General features: G+C 38.3%; 1 protein-coding gene across 1 annotated transcript in view; it reads left to right on the top strand.

Moving 5' to 3' along the window:
• CPQ (carboxypeptidase Q) overlaps positions 1-13,384 on the top strand; it is a 508,335-nt gene extending 494,951 nt beyond the window's left edge. Inside the window, exon 8 of the mRNA XM_082601612.1 lies at positions 12,107-13,384. Coding sequence (XP_082457738.1) covers positions 12,107-12,270 — 164 coding nt within the window. The 3' untranslated portion in view covers positions 12,271-13,384. The remainder of the gene's footprint in view (positions 1-12,106) is intronic.
• The last annotated feature ends 2,701 nt before the right edge of the window (positions 13,385-16,085 follow it).

Here is a 16,085-nt window from a genome sequence, read left to right as displayed (position 1 = left end):
AACTCTGGCAATGTGGTAGGCCAGAAGTTCTCAGACACTTAGCTCCCCCTGCCAAAAATAATTGTTGGATAAAACAATAACTCTTTCTATAATGCATGGCTTAGTAAGGCAAAGTAAGGGAATTCATCAGGGGTGAAAAATGATGAAGTGAGAATCTGTAAGAGGTAAGAAAACTCCAGAGCCTTTGTCTAAGGGTATCTGCCAATCCCTGTTCTCCTAGAGCATGGGTTTTAATGAAGTGTGAGTGTGTCTGGGACAGGAGACAAAATTTGGGGCCCTAGTGTCCTTATATAAGGTATTGATTAACTTTAAATAAATATGTAAGCCATATCAATCATCTGAGGTCTCCACTGAGAGAACTGAAATAAAGTGTGTAACTTCCAAATGAGTAGAGTTGGGGTGGGGGAAGGAATGATAGGAGGGGAAAAAAAAATCAACACAAAGGAGAGCAAGAAAGAAAAGGAAAAAAACAAACTTAGAAAACAAATGAACAAATAGGAAGCAAAAACTAAGATGATATAAATGAGTCCAATTTAACAATAATCACAAGCTACATAAATGAATTATAATTTCCAGTTAAAAATCAAAGATTGTTAGACTAGATTTTAAGAATTCAACTTTAAACTATCCGTAAGAGAAACCCCTATAATATAAGGACAGAGGCAGATTGCAAGTAAATTAATGGGAAGAGACATACGAAGAATGAGGTTAAAAAAAGGAGATATAGCTATATTAAATATTAGGTAAAACTAGACTTCAAGACCAAAAGCACTACTACAAATGGCAAGGATGACTACGTATTAATAAAGATGTTCAATCTGGGACAAAGTGAGAGAGTAGCATTGACATATATACACTACCAAATGTAAAATAGATAGTTAGTAGGAAGCAGCTACGTAGCTCAAGGAGATCAGCTCTGTGCCTTGCGACCACCTAGAGAGGTGGGATAGGGAGGGTGGGAGGGAGACGCAAGAGGGTGGGGATATGGGGATATATGTATACATATAGCTGATTTTCTCTGTTATACAGCAGAAACTAACACAACATTGTAAAGCAGTTATACTCCAATGAAGATGTTAAAGTAAATAAAGATGTTCAATTTACCAGGAAGACGTAATTCTAAGTTTATGTGCTCCGAAAAGCATAACTTTGAAATATATAAAAAAGAAATTGCTGGAACTACAAGAAAAATAAACACATCCCAAATCACAGGTCATTTTCACACATCTCTCTCAAAATTTATAAACCAAATAGACAATAAATCAGTAAGGAGTTAACAGATTTGAAGAATACAATTAACAAGCTTGTTTTAATGCACAGACACAATACACTGAAAGCACATTCTTTTCAACACATGTAACATTTATAAAATGGATCATCCAATAGGCCATGGAGAAAATCTCAGCAAAACTCAAAGAATTTGTATCATATAGCCCACATTCTCTAACAGTTAAATTGGAAGTCAAAAATGAAAAAATAACTAAGGAAACCCCATACCTTTGAAAATTAAAAAACACATTCTAACTCATGCGTCAAAGAAGAAAATCAAAGTAGGACTTACTAAATATTTAGAACTAAGTGATCATGAAAATACTCATCAGGACTGGTGGGATATAGAGAGCTAAAGCAGTAATAGGGGAAAGATTGTAGTCTTACTGCTTATGTCAGTGACAAGGAAAGTGTGCAAAGTAATAAACTGAACATTCAACTCAAGAAGTTATAAAAACAAAAGTGAATCAACCTAAGAATAAGGAGGGAAATAATAAATATGAGTAAAAATCAATGAAAGAAAACTGCATTACATTAGAGAATGTCCCCCCAAAACAAGATTGTCTCTCTTTTTTTTTTTTTTTTTTTTTTGAAAGAGTAACATAGCTGACAAACTGCTGGCAAGATTGATGAACAAAAAAGAGAGATGACTCTAATAACCAGTATCAGGAATGAAAAAGCGTACTCCCTATAGGTGCTACAGACATAAACAAAGGTAAAAACAGGATATTACTGACAACTTTATGCTGATTATTTTGAATATTTGGAAAAACTCACACATTCCTAGAAAAGTGTAATTTCCAAAGTTAATTCAAGAAGAAACATAAAACCTGAATAACCCAATAACCAGGATAGGAATTGAATCATTAGTTAAAATGCTTACCATAAAGAAACTATCAGACCTAGATGGTTTTGTAAGGAGTTCTACAAAATGACCAGGAAATGAATCATTCTAATCTTACACAAACTATTCCAGAGTATAGAAAAAGAAGGATCACTTGCCCATTTTATGAATCAGATATATATCCTTGATACTAAAAATGGAAAACCACAAGCAGAAAATGCAAATTTTAAAAAATGTATAATTTACAGTTGCAACAAAAAGTATAAGCCATGGAGGAAAGAAAACTAACAAAAGGCATGGCAAACTGTACTACAAAACTTCAAAGACATTACAGAAGACTTAATAAATAGAAACATATCAACACACCATTTTCATGGATAAAAACACAGTATCCTAATATAAAGATGCTAGTTCTCCCCAAATTGATACGTAGATTAACACAATTCCCATCAAAATCCAAAAATATTTTTCATACAATTTAAAAATGATCCTAAACTTTATCTGAAAGAGCAAACAGTCAAGAATAGTAAGATATTCCCAAAGGAGAAGAAAGAGAAAGTGAGGGAACTTGCCCTGCCAGATAACAAGAATTAGAATGCAATGGTAGTTAAGATACTGTGATATTGTTTTGGGAATAGACAAACAGACCACTGGAACAGAATTAGAAAGCCCCCAAACAAAGCAACAAGGAAATGTGATATATGCCAAAATTGATACTGCAGACCAGTGGGGAAAGAGGATGTATTAGTCAAATTTTGCTGGAACAACTAAAAATAAAAATAGAAGCCTACCCTACACCAAAATGAATTCCAATTCTAAATGAATAAAGAACTTAAAAATGAAAAGTAAAACTTTAAAAGTTTTAAAATAAGACCCCAGAGACTATTTTTGTGATATAAGGGTAGGGAGAATTTCTTAAACAAGATATAAAAAATAAAAATCATAAAGGAAAGGATTCATAAATTCAACTATATTAAAAGTAAGAACATCTATTCATCTAAATGCATGATAAACAGAGTGAAAAGAGCCACAAACTGGGAAGTGATTTATAGAAACCAACCACCAACAAAAGATTAGTATCTAAAATATATCAAGAACGCCTACAAATCAATAAGAAAAGACAAACAAATCAATTCAAAAATGGGCAAGGGGCATGAACAGGCATTTTCCAAAAGAGAAAACATAAATGACAAAAAATGCATATGTGAAAACATGCTCACTCTCATTAATAATTAAAAAAATTAAAACCTTATGAGGTAATATTTCACACCTAGCAGATGAGCAAAACTTAGCCTGACAACACCAAGTGCTAGAGAGGATGTGAAGCAAGAGAAAGACTCATATACTGATAATGGGAGGATAAACTGAAAAGGAAAACATCTTGGAAGTGCATGACGAAATTAAACACACATGTGGCTCTATAGCCCAGCAATTCCACTCCTACATTTAGACCCTAGAGAGTGTTGATTATATTTATTTGGTAAAACTATAAAGAAAAGCAATGGGGAGCGCAGGGAGAGGACTGGGGCTGGCGGCAGGAAGAGAGCCTGAAGGGGTTAGTGCACCACGGCTAGCCCGGAGGGAGTCCGGGGAAAGGGTCTGGAGCTGCCGAAGAGGCAAGAGACTTTTTTCCCTTTTGTTTCCTGGTGCGCGAGGAGAGGGCATTAAGAGGGCTGCTTGGGGAAGCGCCGGAGACAGGCGTGAGCCGCGGGTAAGGCGCGGACCTCGGAGACGGGCGTGGGACGCTGGGGCAGCTGCCGCCGCCGCCGCCGCGGGGCCTATTTGTGAGCGCGGGTCACTGTCCGCCCCGCCTTCCGGGGGGCCTGTGCAGCCCGCCACTGCCGGGGTCCCGGGACCCGGGGACGGCTTTCCCGGGAAAGCGCACGGAGCGCCTCGGGCTGCTGCAACGTCACGCCGGCCTCTGCCACCGCAGGCCCGCCCCACACTGCGCGCCCCTCCCTCCCCTCGGCCTGAGTGAGCCAGAGCCCCCGAATCAGCGGCTCCTTTAAACCCATCCTGTCTGAGCGAAGAACGGACGCCCTCCGGCAACCTACGCGCAGAGGCGGGGCCAGGTCCAAGGCTGAGACCCGGGAGCTGTGAGAGCAGAGAAGAGACAGGGAAATCTCTCTGTGCAGCCTCGGAGGCAGCGGATTAAAGCTCCACGGTCCATTTGATGTGCCCTGCGTCTGTGGAGTGCATGAATGGACAGCGAATCATCCCAAATTGAGGAAGTGGACTTTGAGAAAAAGATTTAAGACTTTCCCCCCTTTTCCTCTTTTTACAACGAATTATCCCAAATTAAGGAGGTGGACTTAGAGAGCAAGATTTCAGACTTCTCGCCCTTTTCCTCTTTTTACAACTAATTATCCCAAATTGAGGAGGTGGACTTGGAGAGCAAGATTTTTGATTTTTCCCCCTGCTCTCTTTTTGTGAATGTGTATGTGTAATCTTCTGTGTAAGATTCTCTCTGTATAGCTTTGCTTCCACCATATGTCCCAGGGTTCTATCGGTCCGTTTTTTTTTTCAATAATTACTTTTTAATTTTAATAACGCTACTATATTTCATACTTTATTCTATTTTACTTTACCTGCTCTTTCTTTTTTTTCCTACCTTCCCTTCCTCCCTCCCTCCCTCCGCTCCTCCTTTCCTTCTTTCTTTTTCTTTCCTCCCTCCCTCCCTCCCACCCTTCTTCTTTCCACTTTCTTTTTCTTTCCTTCCTCCCTCCCTCCCTCCTGTCTTTCTTTCTTTCTTTCCTCCCTCCCTCCCTCCCACCCTTCTTCTTTCCACTTTCTTTTTCTTTCCTTCCTCCCTCCCTCCCTCCTGTCTTTCTTTCTTTCTTTCCTTCCTCCCTCCCTCCCTCCCTTCTTCCATTCACTCTTCCTTTTGCTTTCATTCCTCCCTCCCTCCCTCCTTTCTTTCCATCCTTCCTCCCTCCCTCCCTCCTTTCTTTCTTTCTTTCTTTCTTTCTTTCTTTCTTTCTTCCTTCCTTCCTTCCTTCCTTTCTTCCCTTCTTCCTTTCTTTCCCTCTCTCTCTCTTTCTTCTACTAATTCTTTCTTTCTGCTTTTTCTCCCTGTTATTCTGAGCCGGGTGGATGAAAGGCTCTTGGTGCTGCAGCCAGGAGTCAGTGCTGTGCCTCTGAAGTGGGAGAGCCAACTTCAGGACACGGGTCCACAAGAGACCTCCCAGCTCCACATAATATCAAGCAGCGAAAATCTCCCAGAGATCTCCATCTCAACACCAGCACCCAGCTTCAGTCAACGACCAGCAAGCTACAGTGCTGGTCACCCTATGCCAAGCAACTAGCAAGGCAGGAACACAACCCCACCCATTAGCAGAGAGGCTACCTAAAAACATAATAAGGCCACAGCCACCCCAAAACACACCACCAGACGTGGACCTGTCCACCAGAAAGACAAGATCGAGCCTCAACCACCAGAACACAGGCACTAGTCCCCCCCACCAGGAAGCCTACACAACCTACTGAAACAACCTTAGCCACTGGGGACAGACACCAAAAACAATGGGAACTACGAATCTGAAGCCTGCAAAAAGGAGACCCCAAACACAGTAAGATAAGCAAAATGAGAAGACAGAAAAACACACAGCAGGTGAAGGAGCAAGATAAAAACCTACCAGACCTAACAAATGAAGAGGTAATAGGCAGTCTACCTGAAAAGGAATTCAGAATAATGATAGTAAAGCTGATCCAAGATTCTTTTTCCAAGATCCAAAATCTTGGAAATAGAATAGACAAAATGCAAGAAACAGTTAACAAGGACCTAGAAGAACTAAAGATGAATCAAGCATCGATTAAAAACACAATAAATGAAATGAAAAATACTCTAGATGGGATCAATAGCAGAATAACTGAGGCAGAAGAACGGATAAGTGAGGTGGAAGATAAAATAGTGGAAATAACTGATGCAGAGCAAAATAAAGAAAAAAGAATGAAAAGAACAGAGGACAGTCTCAGAGACCTCTGGGACAACATTAAACGCACCAACATTTGAATTATAGGGGTTCCAGAAGAAGAAGAGAAAAAGAAAGGGACTGAGAAAATATTTGAAGAGATTATAGTTGAAAACTTCCCTAATATGGGAAAGGAAATAGTTAATCAAGTCCAGGAGGCACAGAGAGTCCCATACAGAATAAATCCAAGGAGAAATATGCCAAGACACATATTAATCAAACTGTCAAAAATTAAACACAAAGAAATCCTATTAAAAGCAGCAAGGGAAAAACAACAAATAACACACAAGGGAATCCCCATCAGGTTAACAGCTGATCTCTCAGCAGAAACTCTACAAGCCAGAAGGGAGGGGCAGGACATAATTAAAGTGATGAAGGAGAGAAACCTGCAACCAAGATTACTCTACCCAGCAAGGATCTCATTCAGATTTGATGGAGAAATTCAAACCTTTACAGACAAGCAAAAGCTGAGAGAGTTCAGCACCACCAAACCAGCTTTACAACAAATGCTAAAGGAACTTCTCTAGGCAAGAAACACAACAGAAGGAATATACCTACAATAATGAACCCAAAGCAATTAAGGAAATGGGAATAGGAACATACATATCAATAATTACCTTAAATGTAAATGGACTAAATGCTCCCACCAAAAGACACAGAGTGGCTGAATGGATACAAAAACAAGACCCATATATATGCTGTCTACAAGAGACCCACTTCAGACCTAGAGACACATACAGATTGAAAGTAAGGGGATGGAAAAAGATATTCCATGCAAATGGAAATCAAAAGAAAGCTGGAGTAGCAATTCTTATATCAGACAAAATAGACTTTAAAATAAAGACTTAGAAGAGACACAGAAGGACACTACATAACGATAAAGGGATCGATCCAAGAAGAAGATATAACAGTTGTAAATATTTATGCACCCAACATAGGAGCACCTCAATACATAAGGCAAATACTAACAGCCATAAAAGGGGAAATCGACAGTAACACACTCATAGTAGGGGACTTTAACACCCCACTTTCACCAATGGACAGATCATCCAAAATGAAAATAAATAAGGAAACACAAGCTTTAAATGATACATTAAACAAGATGGACTTAGTTGATATTTATAGGACATTCCATCCAAAAAGAACAGAATACACATGTTTCTCAAGTGCTCATGGAACATTCTCCAGGATAGATCATATCTTGGGTCACAAATCAAGCCTTGGTAAATTTAAGAAAATTGAAATTGTATCAAGTATCTTTTCCGACCACAATGCTATGAGACTAGACATCAATTACAGGAAAAGATCTGTAAAAAATACAAACACATGGAGGCTAAACAATACACTACTCAATAACGAAGTGATCACTGAAGAAATCAAAGAGGGAATAAAAAAATACCTAGAAACAAATGACAATGGAGACACGACGACCCCAAACCTATGGGACGCAGCAAAAGCAGTTCTAAGGGGGAAGTTTATAGCAATACAACCCCACCTTAAGAAACAGGAAACATTTTGAGTAAACAACCTGACCCTGCACCTAAAGCAATTAGAGAAAGAAGAACAAAAAACCCCTAAAGTTAGCAGAAGGAAAGAAATCATAAAGATCAGATCAGAAATAAATGAAAAAGAAATGAAGGAAACGATAGCAAAGATCAACCAAACTAAAAGCTGGTTCTTTGAGAAGATAAACAAAATTGACAAACCATTAGCCAGACTCATCAAGAAAAGAAGGGAGAAGACTCAAATCAATAGAATTAGAAATGAAAAAGGAGAAGTAACAACTGACACTGCAGAAATACAAAAGATCATGAGAGATTACTACAAGCAACTCTATGCCAATAAAAGGGAGAACCTGGAAGAAATGGACAAATTCTTAGAAATGCACAACCTGCCAAGACTGACTCAGGAAGAAATAGAAAATAGGAATAGACCAATCACAAGCACTGAAATTGAAACTGTGATTAAAAATCTTCCATCAAACAAAAGCCCAGGACCAGATGGCTTCACAGGCGAATTCTATCAAACATTTAGAGAAGAGCTAACACCCATCCTTCTCAAACTCTTCCAAACAATATCAGAGGAAGGAACACTCCCAAACTCATTCTACGAGGCCACCATCACCTTGATACCAAAACCAGGCAAGGATGTCACAAAGAAAGAAAACTACAGGCCAATATCACTGATGAACATAGATGCAAAAATCCTCAACAAAATACTAGCAAACAGAATCCAACAGCACATTAAAAGGATCATACACCATGATCAAGTGGGGTTTATTCCAGGAATGCAAGGATTCTTCAATATACGCAAATCAATCAATGTGATACACCATATTAACAAGTTGAAGGAGAAAAACCATATGATCATCTCAATAGATGCAGAGGAAGCTTTCGACAAAATTCAACACCCATTTATGATAAAAACCCTGCAGAAAGTAGGCACAGAGGGAACTTTCCTCAACATAATAAAGGCCATATATGACAAACCCACAGCCAACATTGTCCTCAGTGGTGAAAAACTGAAACCATTTCCACTAAGATCAGGAACAAGACAACGCTGCCCACTCTCACCACTCTTATTCAACCTAGTTTTGTAAGTTTTAGCCACAGCAATCAGAGAAGAAAAGGAATCCAAATTGGAAAAGAAGAAGTAAAGCTGTCACTGTTTGCAGATGACATGATACTATACATAGAGAATCCTAAAGATGCTACCAAAAAACTACTAGAGCTAATCAATGAATCTGGTAAAGTAGCAGGATACAAAATTAATGTACAGAAATCTCTGGCATTCCTGTACACTAATGATGAAAAATCTGAAAATGAAATCAAGAAAACACTCCCATTTACCATTTCAACAAAAAGGATATCTAGGAATAAACCTACCTAAGGAGACAAAAGACCTGTATGCAGAAAATTATAAGACACTGATGAAAGAAATTAAAGATGATACAAATAGATGGAGAGATATACCATGCTCCTGGATTGGAAGAATCAATATTGTGAAAATGACTCTACTACCCAAAGCAATCTACAGATTCAATGCAATCCCTATCAAACTACCACTGGCATTTTTCACAGAACTAGAACAAAAAATTTCAAAATTTGTTTGGAAAAACAAAAGACCCCGAATAGCCAAAGCAATCTTGAGAATGAAAAACGGAGCTGGAGGAATCAGGCTCCCTGACTTCAGACTATACTACAAAGCTACAGTAATTAAGACAGTCTGGTACTGGCATAAAAACAGAAAGATAGATCAGTGGATCAGGATAGAAAGCCCAGAGATAAACCCACGCACATATGGCCAACTTATCTTTGATAAAGGAGGCAGGAATGTACAGTGGAGAAAGGACAGCCTCTTCAATAAGTGGTGCTGGGAAAACAGAACAGGGACATGTAAAAGTTTGAGATTAGATCATTCCCTAACACCATACACAAAAATAAGCTCAAAATGGATTAAAGACCTAAATGTAAGGCCAGAAACTATCAAACTCTTAGAGGAAAACATAGGTAGAACACTCTATGACATAAATCACAGCAAGATCCTTTTGGACCCACCTCCTAGAGAAATGGAAATAAAAACAAAGATAAACAAATGGGACCTAATGAAACTTCAAAGCTTTTGCACAGCAAAGGAAACCATAAACAAGACGAAAAGACAACCCTCAGAATGGGAGAAAATATTTGCAAATGAAGCAACTGACAAAGGATTAATATCCAAAATTTACAAGCAGCTCATGCAGCTCAATATCAAAAAAACAAACAACCCAATCCAAAAATGGGCAGAAGACTTAAATAGACATTTCTCCACAGAAGATATACAGACTGCCAACAAACACGTGAAAGAATGCTCAACATCATTAATCATTAGAGAAATGCAAATCAAAACTACAATGAGATATCATCTCACACCAGTCAGAATGGCCATCATCAAGAAATCTAGAAACAATAAATGCTGGAGAGGGTGTGGAGAAAAGGGAACACTCTTGCACTGCTGGTGGGAATGTGAATTGGTACAGCCACTATGGAGAACGGTATGGAGGTTCCTTAAAAAACTACAAATAGAACTACCATATGACCCAGCAATCCCACTACTAGGCATATCCCCTGAGAAAACCATAATTCAAAAAGAGACATGTACCAAAATGTTCATTGCAGCTCTATTCACAATAGCCCGGAGATAGAAACAACCTAAGTGTCCATCATCGGATGAATGGATAAAGAAGATGTGGCACATATATACAATGGAATATTACTCAGCCATAAAAAGAAACGAAACTGAGCTATTTGTAATGAGGTGGATAGACCTAGAGTCTGTCATACAGAGTGAAGTAAGTCAGAAAGAGAAAGACAAATACCGTATGCTAACACATATATATGGAATTTAAGAAAAAAAAATGTCATGAAGAACCTAGGGGTAAAACAGGAATAAAGACACAGACCTACTTGAGAATGGACTTGAGGGTATGGGGAGGGGGAAGGGTAAGCTGTGACAAAGCGAAAGAGAGGCATGGACATATATACACTACCAAACGTAAGGTAGATAGATAGTGGGAAGCAGCCACAGAGCACAGGGAGATCAGCTCGGTGCTTTGTGACCGCCTGGAGGTGTGGGATGGGGAGGGTGGGAGGGAGGGAGATGCATGAGGGAAGGGATGTGGGAACAGATGTATATGTATGACTGAGTCACTTTGTTATAAAGCAGAAACTAATAAAAAATATATATATAAAAAAAATTAAAAAAAAAAGAAAAGCAATGAGTGGTTAATACCCAAGCAGAACAAGATAGTGGGCACCTCCCTCCTCTGGAGGGAGGAAAGGATCCATGGGGTGGGGTGGGGTGGGGTGGGTGGGAGGGAGCTCATAAATGGGCTTCAAAGGTACTGGTGATATTCTTGCATTGAATCGTGGACATACATGAACTCCTATCTTGTCACCGTTTATAATATACATTATGTTCCCTACAATCTTATGTATGTATGATACTATATTTCATAATAAAGTGGTAAGTAAATAAATAAATTAGTCCAGAGGCTAAGGAACTGCAGTTGGAACCCACAGAATGGGCCAAGTAGGTTCTAAAGGATGACTAGGAGGTATGAAGATACCTCAGGGCTCTGATCCATGGCTGAAACTAGAGAAAAGCTTCACTAGAGTGACAAGAAGGCTTTTAAGTGGGGCGGAGACTCCTGCTCGTGCCCTTGGAGGTTGCTGGGAAATTTTATTGGAAGTAAATGAATGATTTGAGAAGAAAAACTTGAGCAGAAGAGTACTGACTTTCTTTTGTATCCAGGGAGGTAAAAAATTTGCACTCTGCTAATACGAAAAAATACTGTCTCTTTATAAATAAAGAGGGTATTGTATCACTTGCTTTTCTAATAAAGTTTATTTTCCTTTGGGCAGCAGGAAGTCCAGAAGAAGGCAGTGTAGAGCTTATTCAATGGGCTTGCAATATTTTCTAAATCCAGGCTCCTTCTGTCTTTCCACTCTGCCATTTTTAGTGTGTGGGCTTTTTGCCCCCTGCAGTTCCAAACTTCTCATCTAATTCGGCATGAGGGCATTTTACTGACTCTTGTCAGCCAAGTAAAGGCTTTCCTAGAACTCACCCACCGCCTGCCACTTCATATCCTAGTAGTCAGAACAGTGTCACGTGGCCATTTCTTGCTGCAAGAGAAGCTGGGAACATCATTATTTTGCCATTGCAGCCTGTATAATAGGAGCAGGGAAGGGGGCAGTGGTTTCTGAGCCGCTATTGAGCAATGCCTGTCAAAATACTTAACTAAGGGCTTCCCTGGTGGCGCAGTGGTTGAGAGTCCGCCTGCCGATGCAGGGGACACAGGTCCGTGCCCCGGTCCGGGAAGATCCCACATGCCGTGGAGCGGCTGGGCCCGTGAGCCATGGCCGCTGAGCCTGCGCATCCGGAGCCTGTGGTCTGCAACGGGTGAGGCCGCAACAGTGAGAGGCCCGCATACCGCAAAAAAAAAAAAAAACTTCACTAAGAATTCTTCCTCTTTTTTCCCCAGGAGCCAGTCTACTTGATGACCTATATAAATATTTCTCCTTCCATCACTCCCATGGAGACACCATGACTGTCATGGATCCAAAGCAGATGAATGTTGCCGCTGCTGTTTGGGCTGTTGTCTCTTATGTCATTGCAGACATGGAAGAAATGCTGCCCAGGTCTTAGCAAGAGCAAGAGAGAAGCCACTTTTGTCCTTTCTGGCCAGGAATCCTGGGTCTGCAGCTTCAAGAAGCCCTGCTTCACCTAACAATTTTATGTGATCATTTACAAAGCACAGCACTTTTTCATACTTTCTGATATCATCTTTCTTGATACTTTCCAAATTCTCTGTTCCTAGTGTAAGGAATAAGCCCCACCCCCACAAAGAATCAGCCAATGGAAGAGATCACAGTGGGGGAATTTCTTCACACCACATATTAAAAATATTGTTTCTGCTTTGAAAGTAAATACTGGATAAAGCTTTGGAAGACCTCTGGCTTTTATGCGTGTATTGACGAACATTAAGTACAGTGACCACTATTTCGTTAAGTTCCTCATTGAAGGAGCAGAGCAGTACACGACTGTAGTACAGTCGTAGGTGGATGTACGGAGGCATCTGGCTTTCTAATGGGTACATTTTTATATTATTAGAATGTTTTAAGGAGGTTAAATTTTTTTTAATTCACACAAAAAAGTCACCATTTGGGGAAAAAATCAAGTATGTAAAATCCAGTTGCCTCATTAAAGATCTATCACCAAACAAATGATAATACTATTTTACATTTATGTTTTATATATTTCACATAATATATCTATGAAGTTGGGGCTTATTCACATTTTGCTGATAACAAGTTTGAGGCTCAGAGAAGCTAAATCATAGTCACAGAGCAAAACACTGATCCCCTTCTACTCTGGGAATAATCTCTACTATTCTTCCACACACAATGTCCAGTATTCAATTTAAAAAATTACAAGACACACCCAAAAATGCAAGAAAGACTCATTGTCAAGAGTTAAAGCAATTAAGAAAACCAGACAAAAGATGTTGGAATATCAGAGAGGAACTTTAACATAACTGTGATTAATAGGTTAAATTCTAGTGGGAAAATGGGTCTATATACATGAACAGGAGAATTTCAACAGAAAGATGAAAACTATAAAATGGAATCAAATGCAAATACTAAAATAAAAAATACAACATCAGAGATGGAGAATTTCCTTGCTGGGCTCATCAGCAGACTGGATAAAACTGAGGGAAGAATCAACAAACTTGAAAACAGATCAATAAAAATTATCCAAACTAAAGCACTGAGAAAGAAAAGTGAAGGAAAACAAACACCAGTATGGATCATTAGACTGTGATCTAATATATATGTGGCCTAATATACATGTAACTGAATTCTTAGAAGGAGAAGACAAAGTATCCGTTTTATTAATGGTAATGATTAAAAAGGCCTTTCATTTCTGGCAAGGTTCCCGACTGGTACACTGACTGACACACTGAAAACTAAAGATGTTGGAAAACATCTGAGAAACACTTTCTTAAATATATGAATTAACTGATTAAAAGGTAAAGAATATTAGACAAAAAACTAAGTGGAGGCATGAACCAAGATGGTATATAGCACATTAAACCAGCTTTTCTTTTTGAGAAAATATGCAGAATGTGGTGAACTTAAATTTCTATTTTCACAGCTTTAAGTGGCTCAGGGGACTATAGACAAATCCCATATTAGGGATACTAGAGAACCCCAATGAAATTGGAACCCCAAAGGATTATACCTCAATACAATGGTGAACTAAAAATAACTCTGAGGACCATAAGGAAAATTACTGTTATTAAGTAATTGCTGAATGGAGGGTCCAGAGAAATTCCCACAGATAAAGTTACACAGTCAAGAAAATAAAAAACAGAAACAGGAATCAGAGCATTCTGAGCAACAGCAGTCCAAAATAGAAAACAGCAGAATTAATTCACAATATCCTCTGATATTGCAATTTTTAAATCAAGAATTTTCTAATCTATGACTATTATGTTTTGAGGAAGTAAAAGAAGGGATTAAAAATAGAATAGAGAGTAAAGGACTATAAAAAGTGACCAAGCATATTGTTTAAAAAAAAATAGAACTTCTAGAAATGTAAATGGAATTTGAAAATTATAGGACCAGCTTAACTGCAGATAAGAGAATTCATGAACTAAAAAAATAGTGAAGAAATTAATAAGAATTTAGCACAAAAAGAAAAAGATGGAAAATATGGATGAGGTTAAAAAATGTGAAAGATAGAGTTATATGTTTAATCAGGGTTCCAGAAAAGAAGAAATAAGACAAAGAATTATCTGAATAAATAATAAATGAAAATTTTCCAGAAATAATGAAATATACCAATCCACAGAATCAAGAAACCCAATGAATCCCAAACAGAATAAATGAGAGGAAATCTGCACTGACATGTTATAGAGAAACTACAGACCACAGAAGACGTAGAAAAAGAGTCATGTAAAATCCCAAATCCATTTATGATAAAACTAAAGAGGACATCCTTAACCTGATGAAAACCTCCTACCCCCAAAAAAGTTTAAAATATCACAATTACAATGAAATACCAAAAACTTTTCCTTTAAGATAAGGAAAAAGATATGGGTGCTCACTGGAGCTACCTCTAGTCAATGGTATCTTAGATGTTCTGGCCACTACAGAAAGGCAGGGGGAACAAAGTCTAAGCAATGGATATGAAGAAAGAAAACTTTTTATTTGTAGATAAATATAATTGTCTTGTAGAAAATTCAAAAGAAACTACAAAAAAATGAAAATTAAAAACAAAGTTTAGGAGGTTTGGAGAGAAGAATCAACAAATATAATGAGAAGCATTTCTATACATATACTTAGAAAATGCAACCATAAATATGTTACTTACATTAACATCTAATAATATAAAATATCTAGAAACAAATTTTACCAAAAAAGATGTGTAAGATTCTTTTAGGGAGAAAATGATAAAACTTCACTGAAGTATATTAAGGTAGAACTAAATAATTGGATAAATATGCCATGTTTAAGTTTGGAAGACTCAATAGTAAAGATGTCCATTCTCCCCAAATTTATCTGTAGAATCAATACAATCTCAATGAAAAATTTACAATGGGATTTTTTGGATTTGAGTTCTTAATTTTAGTTTATTGGTTGGTTGCTTGGTTTAATGTACCAAGCTGATTTTAAAAGGTAATTGGATGACAAAGGACTAACAGTAGCCAGCGTTCCTGAAAAAGAAAAAGTAGGGGATTATAGTAGCCATTAATGTGATTGCCAAATATTTTTGATTTTCGTTCTAGGCAAGATTGTACTTTCCTGATCCCTTGTAATTTGGTATTACCATGTGCTTTTGACAAAGAAATAGGAGCAGAAGTGTTTACCTCTGGGTGGCAATTTTAAGACCCAGTGCATGATTTTGCCATCCTCTCTCTTCCCCATCATAGCAAAAGACAGTGTTGCAGAGAGTGCGTGCTCCAGGAATCCCCCTCCAGAGTGATGACCAGGCACAACCCAGCTTCTGGTCTACCCGTAATGAACATGAAGCATGAACAAGAAATGAGTCTTTATCATAGTAAGACACTGATAATCTGTGGGACTTTGTTACCACAGCTTACTCTGACTGATTTTTTTTTTTTAATCTTACCTTGCTAGATATCAAGACTTCTTATCAGGCTGTAGTATTTAAGATGGCATGGCATTAGCACAACGGTAGATAAACAGACCAATGAAACAGAATAGAGAGTCCAGATCCAGAATCACACATTCATGAAGACTTGATTTATGGCCAGGTTGGTACAGAAGATCAGCAAAAAATAAAACATAGACTTCTCAATAAATAGTAGAACAATTGTCTCTAAGTGAACAATTGACTCTAAGTAAACAAATTCGACTCTCACTTCATATCTCTTATGTAGCGTCCTGTTCAGAATAGATTGAAAACAAGTGATTGAATTGCTTGACTAATTTAAG

The sequence above is a fragment of the Mesoplodon mirus genome, assembly GCF_964341445.2.
Source record: "Mesoplodon mirus genome assembly, chromosome: 16".
Taxonomy (NCBI): Eukaryota; Metazoa; Chordata; class Mammalia; order Artiodactyla; family Ziphiidae; genus Mesoplodon; species Mesoplodon mirus.
This window is presented reverse-complemented; position numbering and strand designations above follow the sequence as displayed.